This window comes from Ambystoma mexicanum, chromosome 7q (assembly GCF_040938575.1).
Source record: "Ambystoma mexicanum isolate Mex_15411 chromosome 7q, UKY_AmexF1_1, whole genome shotgun sequence".
Taxonomy (NCBI): Eukaryota; Metazoa; Chordata; class Amphibia; order Caudata; family Ambystomatidae; genus Ambystoma; species Ambystoma mexicanum.
The window spans coordinates 888808861-888825202 of NC_090941.1; the positions used below are offsets into that span (position 1 = coordinate 888808861).

Sequence of the window (16342 nt, forward strand, 5' to 3'; positions counted from 1 at the left end):
AAATCGCCCCTGTCGTCTTTTTTTCACCATTTTATGTTTGTGAGGTCTTTCTTGACTTTTACTCTGTGTTGAGACAGATTCAAGCCCTTTGTTTGTCTTGCCTTTGAAGCCCGCCCCTGACTACAGGATGTGAGGGAGGGTCCCAAAACTCCCCTGTCCTTGGTCTCTAGGAGTGAATGGGAGGTACCTGATTAAAAGGTAATGGTTTTGGGACTAGAGGCAGAGACAACCACTGGGAGAAAGACCCGACAAAGAAACCGTGAATGAAGCTTGCTGCATCCTCTTGGACCTTTGAATTGCCTGGTGAAGTCCTGATGCTGCTGTGCTGACCTCCTTTGCCACTTCAACGGAGAAGCTCTGACCGAACGACTTCTCCCCTTGGGTTAGTGGGACCAACTAACCCAGAGACGAACTCCACTTGGCGCAATCCCGGACTTTCTGTACTTCTGTTGCTGCAGAAACCCAATGCCAGAGACGAGTGTCCCTAGTTGAGTGCAACGTCTGCCGCAGAACGAATCCGGCCAAAAGCTCCAGGAGCCTTCAAGGACACTCCAGAAGCAGGAAATCCCCGATTTCAGAGTGCAGGACCGAGAGAGCAAGGAAAGCCCAACTGGTGTCCACTGCTCTTCATGAGTGCTGTTTGCTAAGCGGTGAAACGGCAAAGTGCCGCTGAAGAAAACCTGTAGCTGCTGGCGACCTTCCAGAGTACTGCCACAGGAGCCCTCCAAATGTCCTTCCTCTTATCCCCATGACAGAGGCTCAGGAACCAGGGTCTGCGTGGCTGTAGCAAGACTGAATCCAGCTGGTCCCCTTCCATCTAATCGCAGGTACTTTTTCGGGCTTGGGGCACTTGACTTTGTGTCTTAAGTCGTGCTGTCTCACTTGAGACTGGCACCTGCTTACTTTCTGGGTTGATTTTAACTCCCTTTGCACAGGCTTAACGGCTTGTGATCCTACAAGTGATTTTTCTGAACTTTCTAACTTTGAGCAAGCCTTTTATCCAAGAAATGCATCACAACTACAGACTGTGTCCAAATGACTTTGGCTGTCCTGGCTCCCTATAGGCACTCTTCTAAATCCATTGACGTTGGTATTGCTTATCCTCTCATAGGTTGTAGCTTGTTGAATACTGTTGTTGCTGGGAAAGGGTTATCTAGACTTCATTGGAGGATTTAGTTGTCATCACATTTCCTGAGAAATTGTTCCAACCTTAACTTCCCTTAACCCTTCTGCAACTCAGAACCTACAAAGTATATTGGTGTGATATATAAATGCAAATACTATCCTTGTAATTGAAGTCGCCACTGGGTGAAGGAGAAATGTATTGAGCATATCCAAGGATTAACCACTGGCTTTATTGATTCTGAAAAGTAATTTCAAGGTTTATTCGCATTGCTACAATCATTTTGCCTTTTTAAAGAATGCTTATTTAAAACTGATGTTGGATAAATCAATAACCATATTTATAACTGAACCCTTGGGTGTAAGTGTTGGCTACTTGTATGTACAAATTTCATTTGTACAGCTCACATTTACCCCTCTTGAGATGGGCCTGGCTGCTGAGTCGCACTACCAAAATGTGTAGTACAGACCCATAGCAAAATGTGGGTTACCTAATACCAATCAGATAAGTGTTGTGTAGTCTTGCACAGTGTGACTGCACCAATGCTTACCCAACGGCTATACTACCCTATATCTAGCTATATCCAAATCAATGATTGTTATGTTGATATCGGGGAAAACTAAAAGTCAAGTCCTGGTGTGAATGCACTAAATGTAGCAAAATTTCTATTTGCAAAGTTACTAGCCAGACATCAAGCCACTCACCACCTCCTGTCTACACATACACATAGCAAATCATTTCTTACTCGCCAAGAGTCGGTTGTCAGTATCTGAAACTTCCCTTCACTGCCTGCTTTGTTACACCCAGGAGTGATGTTTGTTAATCTATGACCCTGACCGCACAGCCACTAAGGGAGTGTCCACTGCTCGTCGTCTATCTGGTTATGTTATTCATCCTTTGGGCAATTGAAGCAAACAAGTTCGGACACAGAACTGAACTTTTACAATTCACTGAGATAGCCAACCTTGTATACTGCAATGCTCCATAACCCACTATAGGACCCGAACTTGCAAGCACTCTACTGATAATTAAAAGGCACACATTTCGATGCTGCTTGGCACGGTATTGTGGATATCCACCCAGATTGGCCAGTGTAAATTCTAAGCAAGATGTAATTCTGTGTAATTTGGGAGAGGAGGAAGGGTCAAATCTTAAACCCATTTCAATAACTTCGTACAGGGGTAAGTTGCAAGTAAATGGCCAGGCATAAAAACGTGTTAATTTCATTGATTCTACACATAAAGGCGCGCCATTTAGTGAGAGTTCATTTATCATTCAGTGCGTGCCCATTATGAGTCCTGCCTTCGAAGAGCTATGCATATCCCATGAGTGCAAATGCTTTATTTCTTTATAAAAGAGGGCAACCTAAGTTTGATTGCAAAGGTTCAGTAAGGATCTTTGTCTTAAGGGGGACTGTAATAACTGCAGACTCGGGACCCAAATCCAGAAACGTGATGCACTCGATTGCCCAAATAGTGGGAGTGCAAAGAAGGCTCTGCATCTATAGCCTGAGGGATCACAGCGGCCTGAGGCAGGGAAGTGCAGCCAGTTGATATAGTGAGGCTGCCTCCTCGTCTATCGTTCTGACCTCTCATTCTTTCTCCAGGTCCTGTGCAAAAAATATTCCGAGTCCAACTTCAGAAACTTGACTTGGCAGTAGATGACCTGGGGCACTCTGGTTTCTTCACCTTAATTTACAATCAAGGGTTTGAGGTGGTCATTAATGACTACAAGTGGTTTGCGTTTTTCAAGGTGAGTTCCGATATCCTATTAATCTTTTCATCATTGCACTTGTAAATGTAAAACATTCAAAATGGTTGTATAGACAGATTTAGGCTTGTGTTCCAGGAGAGACCATTTACAATAAGTCCAGGCTGTGGAACTGTTGTAAACAAGTCTTTACACTTGACTTCTTGATGTGTCTTTTAGGGTGCACTGGGTGGCTTCTCATATGTTCTGAGATGTATTACATTATATATCATGTTTTGGTATTGTCCTGCAATATAAGGCTTACAGGTTTTCAAAAATGATTATTCATTTAGGGCTGTGTAGTCTAATAAAATATTAGACTTGAATCCTAATGACAGTAATTGCTGGTTTGCGCATTCTATAAACTTGCATTTCTTGTCTTGCTAGTACCTGTGTTGTCAGATTGCGAAATCACTGAATAATGCATGAATCTGCCATCCCTCTGAACTGAAAACAGTGTTTGATTCAAGGAGAGGAATTCCTAAATGTAAGGGATTCTACTTTGCGATTAGGAGCCTGTCTTCTAATCATATGCCAATGTGAGAGCAGAATGTTGATATTAGAAAGTAGGGGATGGTGGATGCGAGGTAATTCGGTCATACTGTTTGTGTGCTGTGCTAGAAGGCCCTATTTAAGGTGTCTGAAGTCAGCCAGGGTATTTCTGTTGGGGAACGACCATATGCAAATCGGGCTTCTAAACCTTCCAGCCATCCCCTTTTTGTTTGGTGACTCACCCAGAGTGTGACTGGTACGTCCAGACATGGCTCCCAAGCCTGTTTGGCCTAGAGACCAGAGCCACTCCTCGCTGATTGACACCCAGAACCATATGTAAATGCGATAATTAAGAAATGCTAGTCCTCCTTTACTCAACCAGAAGAATCTTACCTTTCCTCTCCTTCACCCAGAAAACACTGACAATCGTCACCCTCATCTTGTCAAGAATCGACTACCCAAAAAACCTCTACCTCGCGATGCCAGAACACCACCTGAAGAAATTACAACGCATCGAAAATGCAGCAGCTAGACTCCTCAAACTATCCAGAAGAGACCACATCACTCCAGTGCTAAAAATGCTACATTGGCTTCCAATTAATAGGTCATTGTATCACGTTCAAAACAATGTGCATAACACACAGGGCAATTGTGCATAACACACAGGACAATCAGCGGCCTGGGAGCAAAATTCCTACAAAAGAAAATAACCATCTACAAGCCAACGAGACTCCTTAGATAAGCAATGAAATCCACCTGCAACCAAAAACATATGCCAGGAAAAAACTAGGGGGCTCCTCTTTCTCACACCTAGCTGAAAAAACCTGGAACAACCTCCAGAAAGAAAGAAGTAACACCAAAGACCACCTGAAACGTAAACTTCTAAAACCTGGCTCTTCAACACCTTGGAACCAGATGGAAACAACAATCAAACAGGAAATGCAAAAGAACGGACAGGCAGAATATATGACGGCACAGACAACACCTAGGACCGACTAAGGGAGACTCCTACAAGAACAAGAGAGACAATGCTAGGTGGGTTTCCTACAAGAATAAGAGATGGTGCTAGGTGAACATAACACATGCAACAACCCCATGAGGACAGAACAATAGCAAACGTGCCTAACACCAAGGCACTACCACCAACCTTAGTCAACCAGAAAGGGCGTAGGTCCGAAGTAATTCGATCCGAAAGGACTAGGTTGCAGCAACGACACACTGAGAAATAGGGGGTGGCCAAATACAAAGATAGAAACAGAAAAGTAGCAGACTGCGCAGAATGACAGCGATGAGACAGCCTTATGCTGAAACTTAATCACTGAATGAAAGGAAGGCGATCTACTCTAAATCCCGAAGGAGACTCAATAGGAGTGTGCATTTCTCCTAGCAAGGCTACTAACCAATCCCAAAAAAACTCCTAAAAACCTCACCACTCCTCACACACCTCTCACTCTAACAAAACACAACCACACCTCTTAAACTCGCCCGCACTTCACCTCACCGCAACAACAAACACACCACACAGACCCCCACACAAAGTACTCTGGCCCGAATACCACACCAAGAAGCTCGGTGAACAGTGTTAATCTAACTGAATCTGCCAACAGTACTTTATAGCTCCCTTGCTCTTCACCAAAATAACGCACCCTAACCTATCCCCTTTTTGTTTCAGATCCACCAGAGCACCAGGGACTACTCCGTTGGTGACCGTGCGCTGTACAAATATCCTTTAACAATAACCCAATGAGGCTGAAACATGCCTTGGGATGCTTGTGCTCTAGTGCTGGCGGGATGTGATTTAGCAGCTTGGGCTGGTACCAAGCCTGATTTGCATGTGGTCTTTCTCTTTTCCGTGATGGCTTGGCAGGCCAAAGAACAATGGTGTGGCGGGTTGGCCAGAGCTGTTTGGAGCAGTGTAGTTGTCTAGGATAGGAAAGAAAAGCTAATTTTCTCTAAGCTTTCATCCATAAAAATCTGTTATTCGTCATTCTCAAGTAAAGCACCACATGTCTCCAATGCACTGTACTATCTACTGCAAGACCCAGAGCCATTCCATCTCATATTGACATCGCCCACTGTACGTTCTGCTGGTCCACTGAAAGATCTGCATCTTCTATAGACTACATCTCCACTGTCCTGATCTATTGGAAGACCTACAGCCATTGCATTTCATATTGACATTGCACACAATACGTTTTGCTGGTCCACTTGAAGATATGCAACATCTATAAACTAAATCTCATTTCGCGGATCCTTTTCTTTGGTTTTTTTTAAATAGAGAAATATCCCCTGATCCCGACCAATCGCACTACAAAGCTTGGGACAAGAAACCGGTTATTTTTAATCTAAATGTTTGAGATGGTCCCTTAACTTTGCATGCTGGAGAAATCATCCATGATATTCCATGTAAATACAGGCAGCTTCTCTACAGAAAAACGCAACCCACCTGCTATCATCATTTGATTCGTAATGTCCGCAAACATTGGTCTAAAAGCAAATCTGAATAACTATTCTTGGCAAAATAGGCCATTTTCTGAAATATGCACATTCAAATTATCACATTGTCAAATCTCATTTCAAAATGACAAAACCCTGCGAAGATCAACAAAGTGATAATGTGTGCACATTGCAGAAGATGGTATATTTTGCCTAGAATTGTGTGTGTGTGTGTGTGTCTCTACGTGTCTACACCTGTGTTAGCGGGTGGCGTCCTTTGAGTGCCTTAATGGCTGATCCTCTTTCTAGTCCTCTCCAGGCTGTGGGGGGATGGTTTGGGGACTAGAACCTTAAATCTCCCATCGTTCGTGGGTGTGCCGCTTCTCTTGCATATCCCTCTCCCTTCTCTGCTCCTTTTTGCCTTGCGCTCTCCTCGTGGGTGCCTTTTAGCACCAGTAACATTTCTGGTGTGCACCATTGAAGTGAAGAAACACATACTGGGCCTAACCTATAAGGTGGTGTGCTTGCATATCAGCTGCACCTGCGTATGCTGTGGCATTCAAGGCTTGGGCATAGGCTGACCGCAGATGGGTCAGTACGCGCCATCGTGTGTTGGCTGTACCTCGCCATTTTACACCAGCGCCAGTGCATGTTTGGGTGTCCCTGGACTTATTCTCGTAGCGGCTGGTTCTGTTTTGTGGTTAGATTAAGATTGCACTAGTCTGGAAATTGGTATGTTGTTCCCCCTCCATGGCTCTCCAGTGCTTGGGAATTGCTGGGGATTCTGAGGCACCCAGAGGTCGAAGTGGGCGGGAGCGGTGCTCGTATACTTTAAGTTTCACTGTTCCAATACTTTTATTTTGAAAATAAACCGTTCTGGAATGGTTCAGTTTAAAAAATAAGTGTAGGAAGAAGTTGAAGCTTGCACTTCAGTGTACTGCACTGCACATTCCCATAAATAGCAGGTGTTTATTTGGGGTGTGGATTGTGTGTGGGAGGGGTGCAAGAATGGGGTTTGTGGGGCAGACCAGCAGGGAACTTAGTTCCACTACTTTTGTACACTTCGACCACTGGATGCACCCCCTCACGCAGACCGCTCGATAATTCCAGCCGCGGTTGTGCCCTTTGAGCACGCCTTTAAAGAGGAAGTTGCTTATAAAGAAATACGCGGTTTGTTTTGCCGCAAGCTAAATCCGGGCGGCTTGTCTCCATGCGGGGGTGCTTTTGCGCGCCTACACGAAGGAACACTGGACATGGGTTTCTTTCTTGGGGATTTGCTGATAGCCTTGACAAAAATCACAATTGCCATGCGCATTTTGGAAAAGTACCAAAACCTGTACACGTTGAGGGGTCGGCATAAGTGCAGTTTACTCTTTGACCTGGAGAGAGAGACGTCGGCACATGCGTTGGCGCTACAGGAGCTGAATGCCTGGATTCAGCAGTTCCCCATTCTCACTTCCACCCTTGAGCTACATGGAACTCCTTATTTGGCGTTCCCTTGCATCTACCTCCTCCACAGAACTGCCGGCCTAATCGCATGGTTCGGTGAGTCAGTGTGGCTTTGCTGATGCATAAGAACCGAGATCATTGGCTACTGAGAAGCGGCACCTATACAATGGAATGGTGATGAGGCTGCTGCTGCTCTTGCGAGAGGGGAGTCACGAATGGCCCTGTACATTGCAGATGGAGGGGGATGCATGAATCATGATAGCGGGTATGGAATGTATTAGCGATATTTTCGTGATGCACATTTCTCAGCTTTTGCAACCAGAAGGAAGTGAAGCCGAGGTGTGATTTTTATTTTTTTTGGATAGTTGTTGCAGGATGTTCATATTTGTTGCCACTTGTTGTCTTTTATCTTTTACATGACCTAGAGAAGCAGGAAGTGATGTGCTGTGGTTATCCATATTAGTCTTTGTGGCTTGCCTGCAAACCTATGATTGATCCAATGCTGGATATTGACTATAGGAGTTCTGGACAATTCCAGATATTGCTACTAGGGGCGCTGTGGAGTGTCACTTGGCTTAAATGGTGATATATATGTATATGTCATGGGAGCTGTGATGAACATGCAATTTCCAGATGGAACAGAAGTAAAATATACAAATGATACAGATACCGAAACCAACTGTGGATTCACTAAACTGAAAAATACGACCAACCGCATATTGTAAATGAACAGTATTAGATGATTTAATAGAACCCTCGCAACACCCCCACCCAGTCCCACACAGCCCATGAAATCCTTCATTGTTCCAAAGAGTTACAGGCCTTCGCACACAGAGAAGAATGCGCCCTGTAAGGTCATGAGAAGGGAGCAGCGCTCTTCTTTGCAGTACCATCCTGCGAGATAGATGTCAAGGTCCATGCCCCCAATGATACCTGCATGAGAAATACAGCTTTGCAATGCTTTTATCTGGAGACCCCCGCATGCCCCAGTGTCACCAAGACCACCAACCATAAAACTTCTACACCCCTTGTTCGATCACTATGATCAGAAGGCAAGGCTATCGCAGCTTCAGAAATGGGTCACCTGATTTTTGCAGCGAGGTGCAGGATAGCGATTAAATTATAGCCCAAAAATAAGGTGGAGGACCTTGCAAGTTACTGAGCTGTCTGGGAATGAGTGGAGCAGGTTAGTGTGACCTCGGCTCTTCTGGAGCCCATCGATACTGCCAGATGTTTCCAACAGTGATAAGGTAACGTTGCATAACAAAGCAGCCAGCTAATTGTTGGACCAACCTCACTGCGGATGACTAGCCTATCAGCCCCCACGTTCACGCAGATGAAGATGGACCCCCGTGGCATCCCATATGGCGCAGGCCCTTAATGTGAAATACTCATCCAATTGAGATGGTAGAAATGTGCTATATATTATGATCTTATGTGACGCTGTCGGCATTTCTAATGTACTGCATGTGCTCCCGGACCTTGGAACGTTCTCGTGCAGCAGTCCTTTGCTGATGTTTATTTCCACAAAACAGAAAAAATACTTGTTACCTTTTGCAAGTGCTTCTCGGGCCTTTATTTTTTCCCTTGCGGGTTGTATTTTTTTTATTTTTCTGGTGTGAGCATGCAGGAGGGGCGCACCATCATGGGCTAGCCCAGGCCAGTCCAATGACGACACAGGCCCATCGCTGCATTTCTGTTCCTGAACTCGAAATTCATGCTTTATGGGAGCTGTTAGGGAGAATTCTCAGAAATGTGGTAATTCCTCTCTACCTTAGAGACCCCCAACTCTTTTGCTGGACTTTAGGACTTTTAATTTCTAACCTGGAGAGAGTGAGCACTTTTTCCCCACTCTATTTTTCTGTGATTTATACTATTTCTTTTGACTTTGGAGTCCGACGAACTCCATATGCATCATCTTTACACTGTGACAAACACCTGTTGGTGAAACTACTGTTTCCAAGAACAGTGAAGTGAAATTGACTTTACTTACATTTTGTAACTTTCTAGACCCAGCACAACTATCTTACCATAGGCTGCTGTAGGGGTTACTTAGTATCCCCTTTGTCTAGTTTCTCATGTATCATTTTAATGTTACCCTTTCTACAATTAATGGCTGGTGACAGTGATTTACTTTTTACTATCGTGTGTTTTTACCGTGGGCTGCGTTCACAGCTGCAGTAAGGCACGCATGGGTGCCCATTTTGTCAAAATGCCCCAGTTTGTTTTTTTGCCATTTCTTGTTGGAAAGGTCCTTCTTGAGATTTACTCTGCGCGCGAAACCAGGTTTGGTCCCTTTGTTTGTTTTGTCTTTGCAGGATTCACTAGTGAAGCCCGTCTCTGGCTCCAGTATGTCTGACAGTGGCAGGAAATGAGGGAGGTGCCCCGAAACACGTTGTGCTTAATCCCCTTGGTTACAGGAATGCACCCAAAGGTGATTGGCCGGCTGGCCATCCTGCTGTGTGATTGACAGTTAGGCTGGAATGAATGGGAGAAACCTGCATAAAAGGTGAGGCTTTTTGACTTGGAAGGCAGAGGCGGCGACAGGATGAAGGAATCCGAAGAAAAACTTGGAGATGCCTGCTACAACTCCTGGATTGTTGGTTTGCCTGGTGAAGCCCTGCTGCTGTGCTGATGCTCCAAATTCATTTAGACTAGAAAAGCCCTGCAAGGACGACTGCTCCTTTTTGGGTTGGTGGGACCAGTCCACCCCAAAGTGAACTTGTTTGGACATCCTCTCAGAGCTGGCTGTACTTCTGCTGCTGGAACCGAAGTGCCAGGGAGAGAAACGCCAAACCGAGTGGATTGCTTTTAAGTTGGACCTGAGCGACTGGACAAATTGCTGGACTTCCTGAAGTAGGACTGACCAAGCCTGAGCCACCTCAGCAGAGTGCTGGACCCCAGATGCGAGGAAAGTCTGAAGTGGTATCCGAGAACTGCAGTGTTGCTATTTACTGTAGACGCGAGGAGCTGAAACCGCGACGTGCCGCTGACTTGGTTTGCCCATTGCCACGGACCTTTCCATTGCAGTGCAAAGAGTCCCCAGATGTCCTTCTTGTCCCCACAACTGAGGCCCAGGAACACTAGGCTCTGCAGAGCTGTACAGGAACAGAAGCCAGCTGGTACCATTTATTCTAACCAAAGGTACTGTAAAGTTAAGAGGACTTGCCTCTTGTGGTACAGCCTTACCTGTTCTCAGTTGAGACTTGTCTTGGTTGCCCTTGGCAGAGTTGCTTGCAGCTTTGCCCCTCACAAGCCTCACAGCTTGTGGCCCTTCAAGTGATTTAATTTCTACAAACTTTTCTAAAAACATTGTGCAAGACTTTTACTTACCTGCAAAGAAGATCTTCAGCTCCCCTAGCCTTTGCTCAACTAACATTGGCTGTCCTGGCTCACTGAGAGACTCTTCTTACCTCTGACTCTGTGCCTTTACCGTTCTCCCAGGAAGGGGTTACATTTACTTTGCATTGGAGAGATCAGTTTTTGAATTATTTGTTAACCTTTGTTTTATTCCCCAATCTAACCTTTGCACCAAACTCAGTATTGCTCTTATTGTACCAGTGTTAAATCAATGTCCACAGTGTCCTAGCTATTTAAGTCACCTGAGGGTGTAGGAAGTGTCTGTGTGCCTTCCCCAATGGGTATCGTCTGATTATAGAGTGTTTTGAAGTATATTATAAATGTTACATGTTTTGCTCCCTTCTGAAGAATAACTGATTGTTACATTGATGATCATTGTTTAATCAAGAAACCTTGAGTGTAAGTGTTTATTTGAAAAACGGTCATTGTGTTACAACCCTACTGCTCACATTGACCCCTCTTGAGCTAATCGGCCACACTACCAACATGTGCAGTGCAGACTTATACCAAAGGTTGGGTTCTTACTGCCAGGAGGTCAAGGTTGCTGTAGTCTTCCAAAGGATACTGCACCCAACCTTGCCTAACAGGAGCGTCTGAATGTTTATTTCTTTTGACATGAGTGACCATGTCCCCCACGTGGATTGAGGATGCTGAAGGCCAATGTACATGTTTGGGTCTTATGTGCCGACATGCATGAATTGATGACCCAGACTTGGGTCCCTCGTGCTCGGAGCCAACCCCTTTGTGAACATGGATGCCACTTTTTTTGTAAAGATGCAGCAAAATGCAAGGACCTTTCTTTGTGAAATACAGTCACTGTGTGGAGAAAACTAGCTAGGAAGTTTCACGTTGAAGAGCTTGTGCAACTAACCTAGACGTTTGGAATCTGCATCTCTCCAGATTTTTGGGACTGCAACTTTTATGATCTCTCACCATTTGACTATTGGTATGCACTTATAGATTTGTGGCCAAAAACAACTGTATAACCAAATGTTGCACTCCCAAACTGAGCCTTCACATACATGACCCTAGGAGACCAGGGGAGTTGTAATGGTGGAGACAACGAGCCATTGTGCCAATTGCAAATGGCTGGATGCATGAAACTCAACTGGTAACGAAGGGAAGAAAGTGCAGCTTCCCGTAACACACAGATGTGCTTTCACTTGCAAATGGGTTTACGCAGAGCATTGTATTGGTGAGTTTTCTTATTGACTGAAGGAAGAATCGGACATCTTTTGAGGTTGACGAGGTTGTATTTCTTGTGACCTTTTGCAGACTGTGGTCCTGATACTATCGTGCATAAAAGGTTTAATCTGGTGACCATGATTCAGTGGTTGGGGGCGGGGGGGGGGGGGAGCCTGGTGCAGGGCAGCTGTTCCTTCCTCTGTTAGTTCTGAGTGTAGATGTTTGCGAAAAGCGTGGGCCTTTTTTTGATAATTCTGATAATCCACGTTTTCTAATATAATTTAACTGTTTCTTTTTATATGTGTTCTTTCTTCTTTACAGTATGAACAAAAAGGTGAAAATGTGACCAGTTACTGTCACGAGACTCTTCCTGGGTGGGTTCATGATGTCTTGGGTAAGAACTGGGCGTGTTTTCTCGGAAAGAAGGTTTCATCTTTACCATCGCCTTCAACAACCGTGAGGTCTTACGAACACCATAACAGGTAAACGTGTCACTTGGACGCCGCCTTCTACTTTCCGGCGTGACGTGTTGTCTTCTTTTCTATGTCAACCAGCATTTGCGCCTTGCCGCCATAAGGCTGTGCAAGGGTCTGTGCCAAATAATCCTTTAGTGTTCTCTCCCGGCTGTGGCCGGTTTTCTTGAGATGTCGCTATCAAACTTTAAATATTTGTTGGCAGGCTTTACACAGGGAGTTTGTTGGTTTTGTTGATAAAACTTTGGTCAAAGAGCAGAGCGGGTGTAAAACCTCTTGAAAGTCGTGTTTCCTCATGTTTTATTAGACTGAAGAGCAAGGTGCTGGTCCAGAGACTGTCAGCATACAGATTCTTTTCTAAAAAGCGATAATTCGGAGCAGGAATCTGCACATCTGGAAGATGCAGTGTGCCAATACCAAGAGGTTTTTTCAGAAGCTCAACCTTGTCTACGGATAAGCCCATTTGCCGCCAGCTTATTTATGACTTTACTTCTCGCGCATACAGCAAAGGACATAGTTGCTATTGCCTAGGTGAAGCATGCAGAAAATGGCTACACTGGCTCACATTGCAAAATGGCAATCCTTTTCTTGTGCAGCAAAAGCTACCATGTTTGCCTGCCTTTCACCCACAAAACATAACCATTCAATACTGCAACAAATCCCCTCGTTTTTCCAAACCCGAATAGTGATACGAGTTATATAAATATCTAAAACCATTTTTGTGTTTCTCAGTTTTTGCCGGTGTGCACCAAATCACGCAAGCAGGCTGACACAATCCAGGTGAATGTGCTCCGATACTTTTTCACCCCACCACGCATAACCTATTGTAATAGTCTCCCACACCCCCCCCACTATCACCCTTCATTCTGTTGGAAATCTTACCTGGCGCTGGAATCCCCATGATCTCCGAGCTCTCATTTTAGTGCTAGCCAGTCCGGATTGTAAACTACTATGTATGTGTAGGGTGAATGATCCAAAACCTAAACTATAAAAAAACATCCCAAATATTCAAAGTTCATTACATGCAAAGTATCAGACGGTGCTGTGGAACCGAACGAACACAGAGCTCCCCCAACTCAAAGAAGTTAAATCTTTTACAGCGGGAAAGCGCAAATGAACCAACCTATGCATAAAAAAAAAATACAATATAATCCTGCACTCTGCATTGGCTAACACTTAATTCCAATTATCTCCTCTAGTCAATTACCCTCTTAGTCACACATTATCTAAACAAATTCCACAAAGACGTGGCGTACTATATTGTGACTAGGAGTTGAATAACTACCAGGTACATTGTTACCATAATACACATTTCTTGACCATCTCGTTATGTGTACACCTCTGTCCGGTCCTGATCAAAGCGTGAATAACGAGGCCACCTCTGCTGTGATACACTGGGCCTCCTTATTATCTCGCACTGTGGCACGCACAAACTGCTCCCTGCCCTTGTAGATGCCTTTATTGGCATCACCTCTGCTTCTCCCACCCCAAATCACGGTACAGCCATAGCATGTTTCCCGCAACCCTCCCCCACGTTCCCCCATGAATTACATGATTGGGGCACTACTATTTTAATTATCCCTGGAGTGCAGCTCCTGCATTTGTATTTTTATTTCTAAAGTGCACATGGCCCAAGGGCATCCGGACGCGTCACTTAGGTTAGACATGTTACACAAAAAAAGGAAAGCAGTACAGTAAAACGAGGACATTCTTTTTAAGGCATTGTGGAGAGTTTTGACCCATGTGGAATCATTAGACGGGGTAAATATGGGGATTAAGCTGTCGCTGCCCATCATTTTACCCCAGAACAAAAATAAATCATTGGAGTGCGTAAAGATGGGGATGCGCTGTCGCCGCCCATCATTTCATCCCAGAATCCAGGAGAGCTGCGCAGTTGTGCGCACACCAAAATGGTTACCTAACTTGCCACCCACCAGTGTAAAGAAAGGTCTTTGTTAACAAAATCCACTGTTACTGATGTCAAAAAGTTGCTGAAATCGTGACTCATTGGACCACTTTAAAGATTCAACCCTTTTTGTGGGGTTCCACATAACCATCTTACTATAAGGAGCCCCATCAAAACAATGTTAAGCAAGGATTTACTACCATGTAAGAACCATTCCTGTTTAGAATGCATTAATCCAAGAAAATCCCAAAATTGCATGCAGTACCAACAAAATCCTCAAGGGGGCGCTGGCGGTCTAAACTCTGACAGGAGAACTGAGTGCAGTAGCTGACAAAGGGATTTGACTTAGCTGACTTCAAAGGCTGCATTTTAATTAAAAATTAGCCACATGCTGTTCCCAGAGGCCTGAAGCCTGGGAAACCCTCTCACCTCAAGAGCTTCACACCAGGAGTTAGAATCTCACATGACCTCTTGATTGATAGAAGGCAGACTGGCTGGGAGCTTCCCAGAGACCACACAATGGCCCCTTTCCTCTGAAAGGAATATGTTGATTTTGACTGTTAATGTCAACAAAGCCCTGCCTGCCCAGAGGACTGACCCACCCAAGTCTTGGAGGCGGACCTCAACACTCTGAGGACTGAATTGAAAGGAAAATATATATTTTACAAAAACACTGATAACTCTTTGTAATCAAATGACAGAAATGTATAACTTTGAGAGCTTTAATTTAAAAAATGTACCTTTAATTCAAGACTAAACTCGAATTTGTGTGATGTTCTGGGGCAAAACCCCATTGTTTATTAATATTACAGACTCCCTGTTTCAGCTAGACAAACGAAAATGCATTGGTATGTGGGTAGATATGTGAGGAACAGTTGTATAAAATTTAATGAAGATCCAATGTTGTTTAGCACATTAAAAAGTGCTAGAAGTTGCCATTTGTGAATGCAAGCTCCTAGAAACAGCAGATTTGGACAGAGACATGGCTAAATTCAGCCACACCATGTATATGTAATTTCAAACAACTGTGTAACTCTGAAGTATGTATTTTGATCATATATAGATTTGGGTGCACAGATGATAAGGGAGGTTCTTCAAGAGATCATAAATGGCTGACATCACTCTGACACAACTTAGTTCGCCAATCAGGGGACGAATGAAAGTTTGACCAATTAGAAGCTGAGAGAGAGGTAGGGTCAGTGATGCTAGAACACACCCACATTCTAAACACATAAAAGCAGACAGACAGGACAGATAGGGACTTTCCAAATCCATCTGCAGCGGGACGCTCTGCCGGAAAAATCCATACTTACCTCCATCAACCTCCAGAAAGCCAAACTAGGGACTTCAATCTATCCAGAACTAAGAGACCAGACCAGAGAGAAAGCAGTGCTGTACCCAGAGAGACCCAGACCAGCAGAGAGAGTGACCAGAGCCCAGTCTAAAACCCTGACCAGATCCGTGATGAGGCCCATTTAATTCAAGAATATAGTGTGAGTACCCAGCAGAACTGTGTAGAACCAATCTCTTAGTTTAAATTCATCTAATTCAATCTATTTAACCTAAGTAGAACTGCCTCCTAGCTGTCACCTGTCATTTCTAGTTGCAAGCTGCACTTGTCATTTTGAGCTTTTGAAATTTGCAAACCCAAAAACGACCTTTATTAAATCGCTCATATCTCCGCGACCGTTTGGGCTAGAGACTTGCAGTAACTTTCCTCTGATAGCTTAGAATCGTAGCTTTGAATCGCACCAAGAACCGCATTCCTACCCCTTATAGTTTTACCGCAATCGCGGAACACGCATCCGCGAATTTTACCGCGATTTGCAATTTCTTCACATGTAAAAACTGCTGCTGTTTGCTTTCCATTTGCCAGAAATTCGTTTAACCTGCTAACTATCCCTGCATCATTGCTAGTGTGAGCCTGGACTAATATTAACTAGATACCACTCACCCTGAACCTCTGTAAGGGAATTAAAAGCGTTTAGCATATTTTTTTAATTCATTGCCAGCACATATCAAAGCAATTTGGGCCTGTGATTTCAAAACTCCTATCTGTTTTCTGTTGTCTAAGCTTGCTGGATTGAACTGATTACATTGATTGCATTTCTGAGAACTGTGTGCTTCCTTCCATTTCCTTGCATTGCATAAAGAGGGGGGGAGTGAATA

General features: G+C 44.4%; 1 protein-coding gene across 1 annotated transcript in view; it reads left to right on the forward strand.

The window, feature by feature from the left end:
• Positions 1–16342, forward strand: part of CTSC (cathepsin C) — a 103433-nt gene that overhangs the window by 12263 nt on the left and 74828 nt on the right. Inside the window, exons 2-3 of the mRNA XM_069639501.1 lie at positions 2730–2875; positions 12116–12276. Of these exons, the coding sequence (XP_069495602.1) occupies positions 2730–2875; positions 12116–12276 (307 nt within the window). The remainder of the gene's footprint in view (positions 1–2729; positions 2876–12115; positions 12277–16342) is intronic.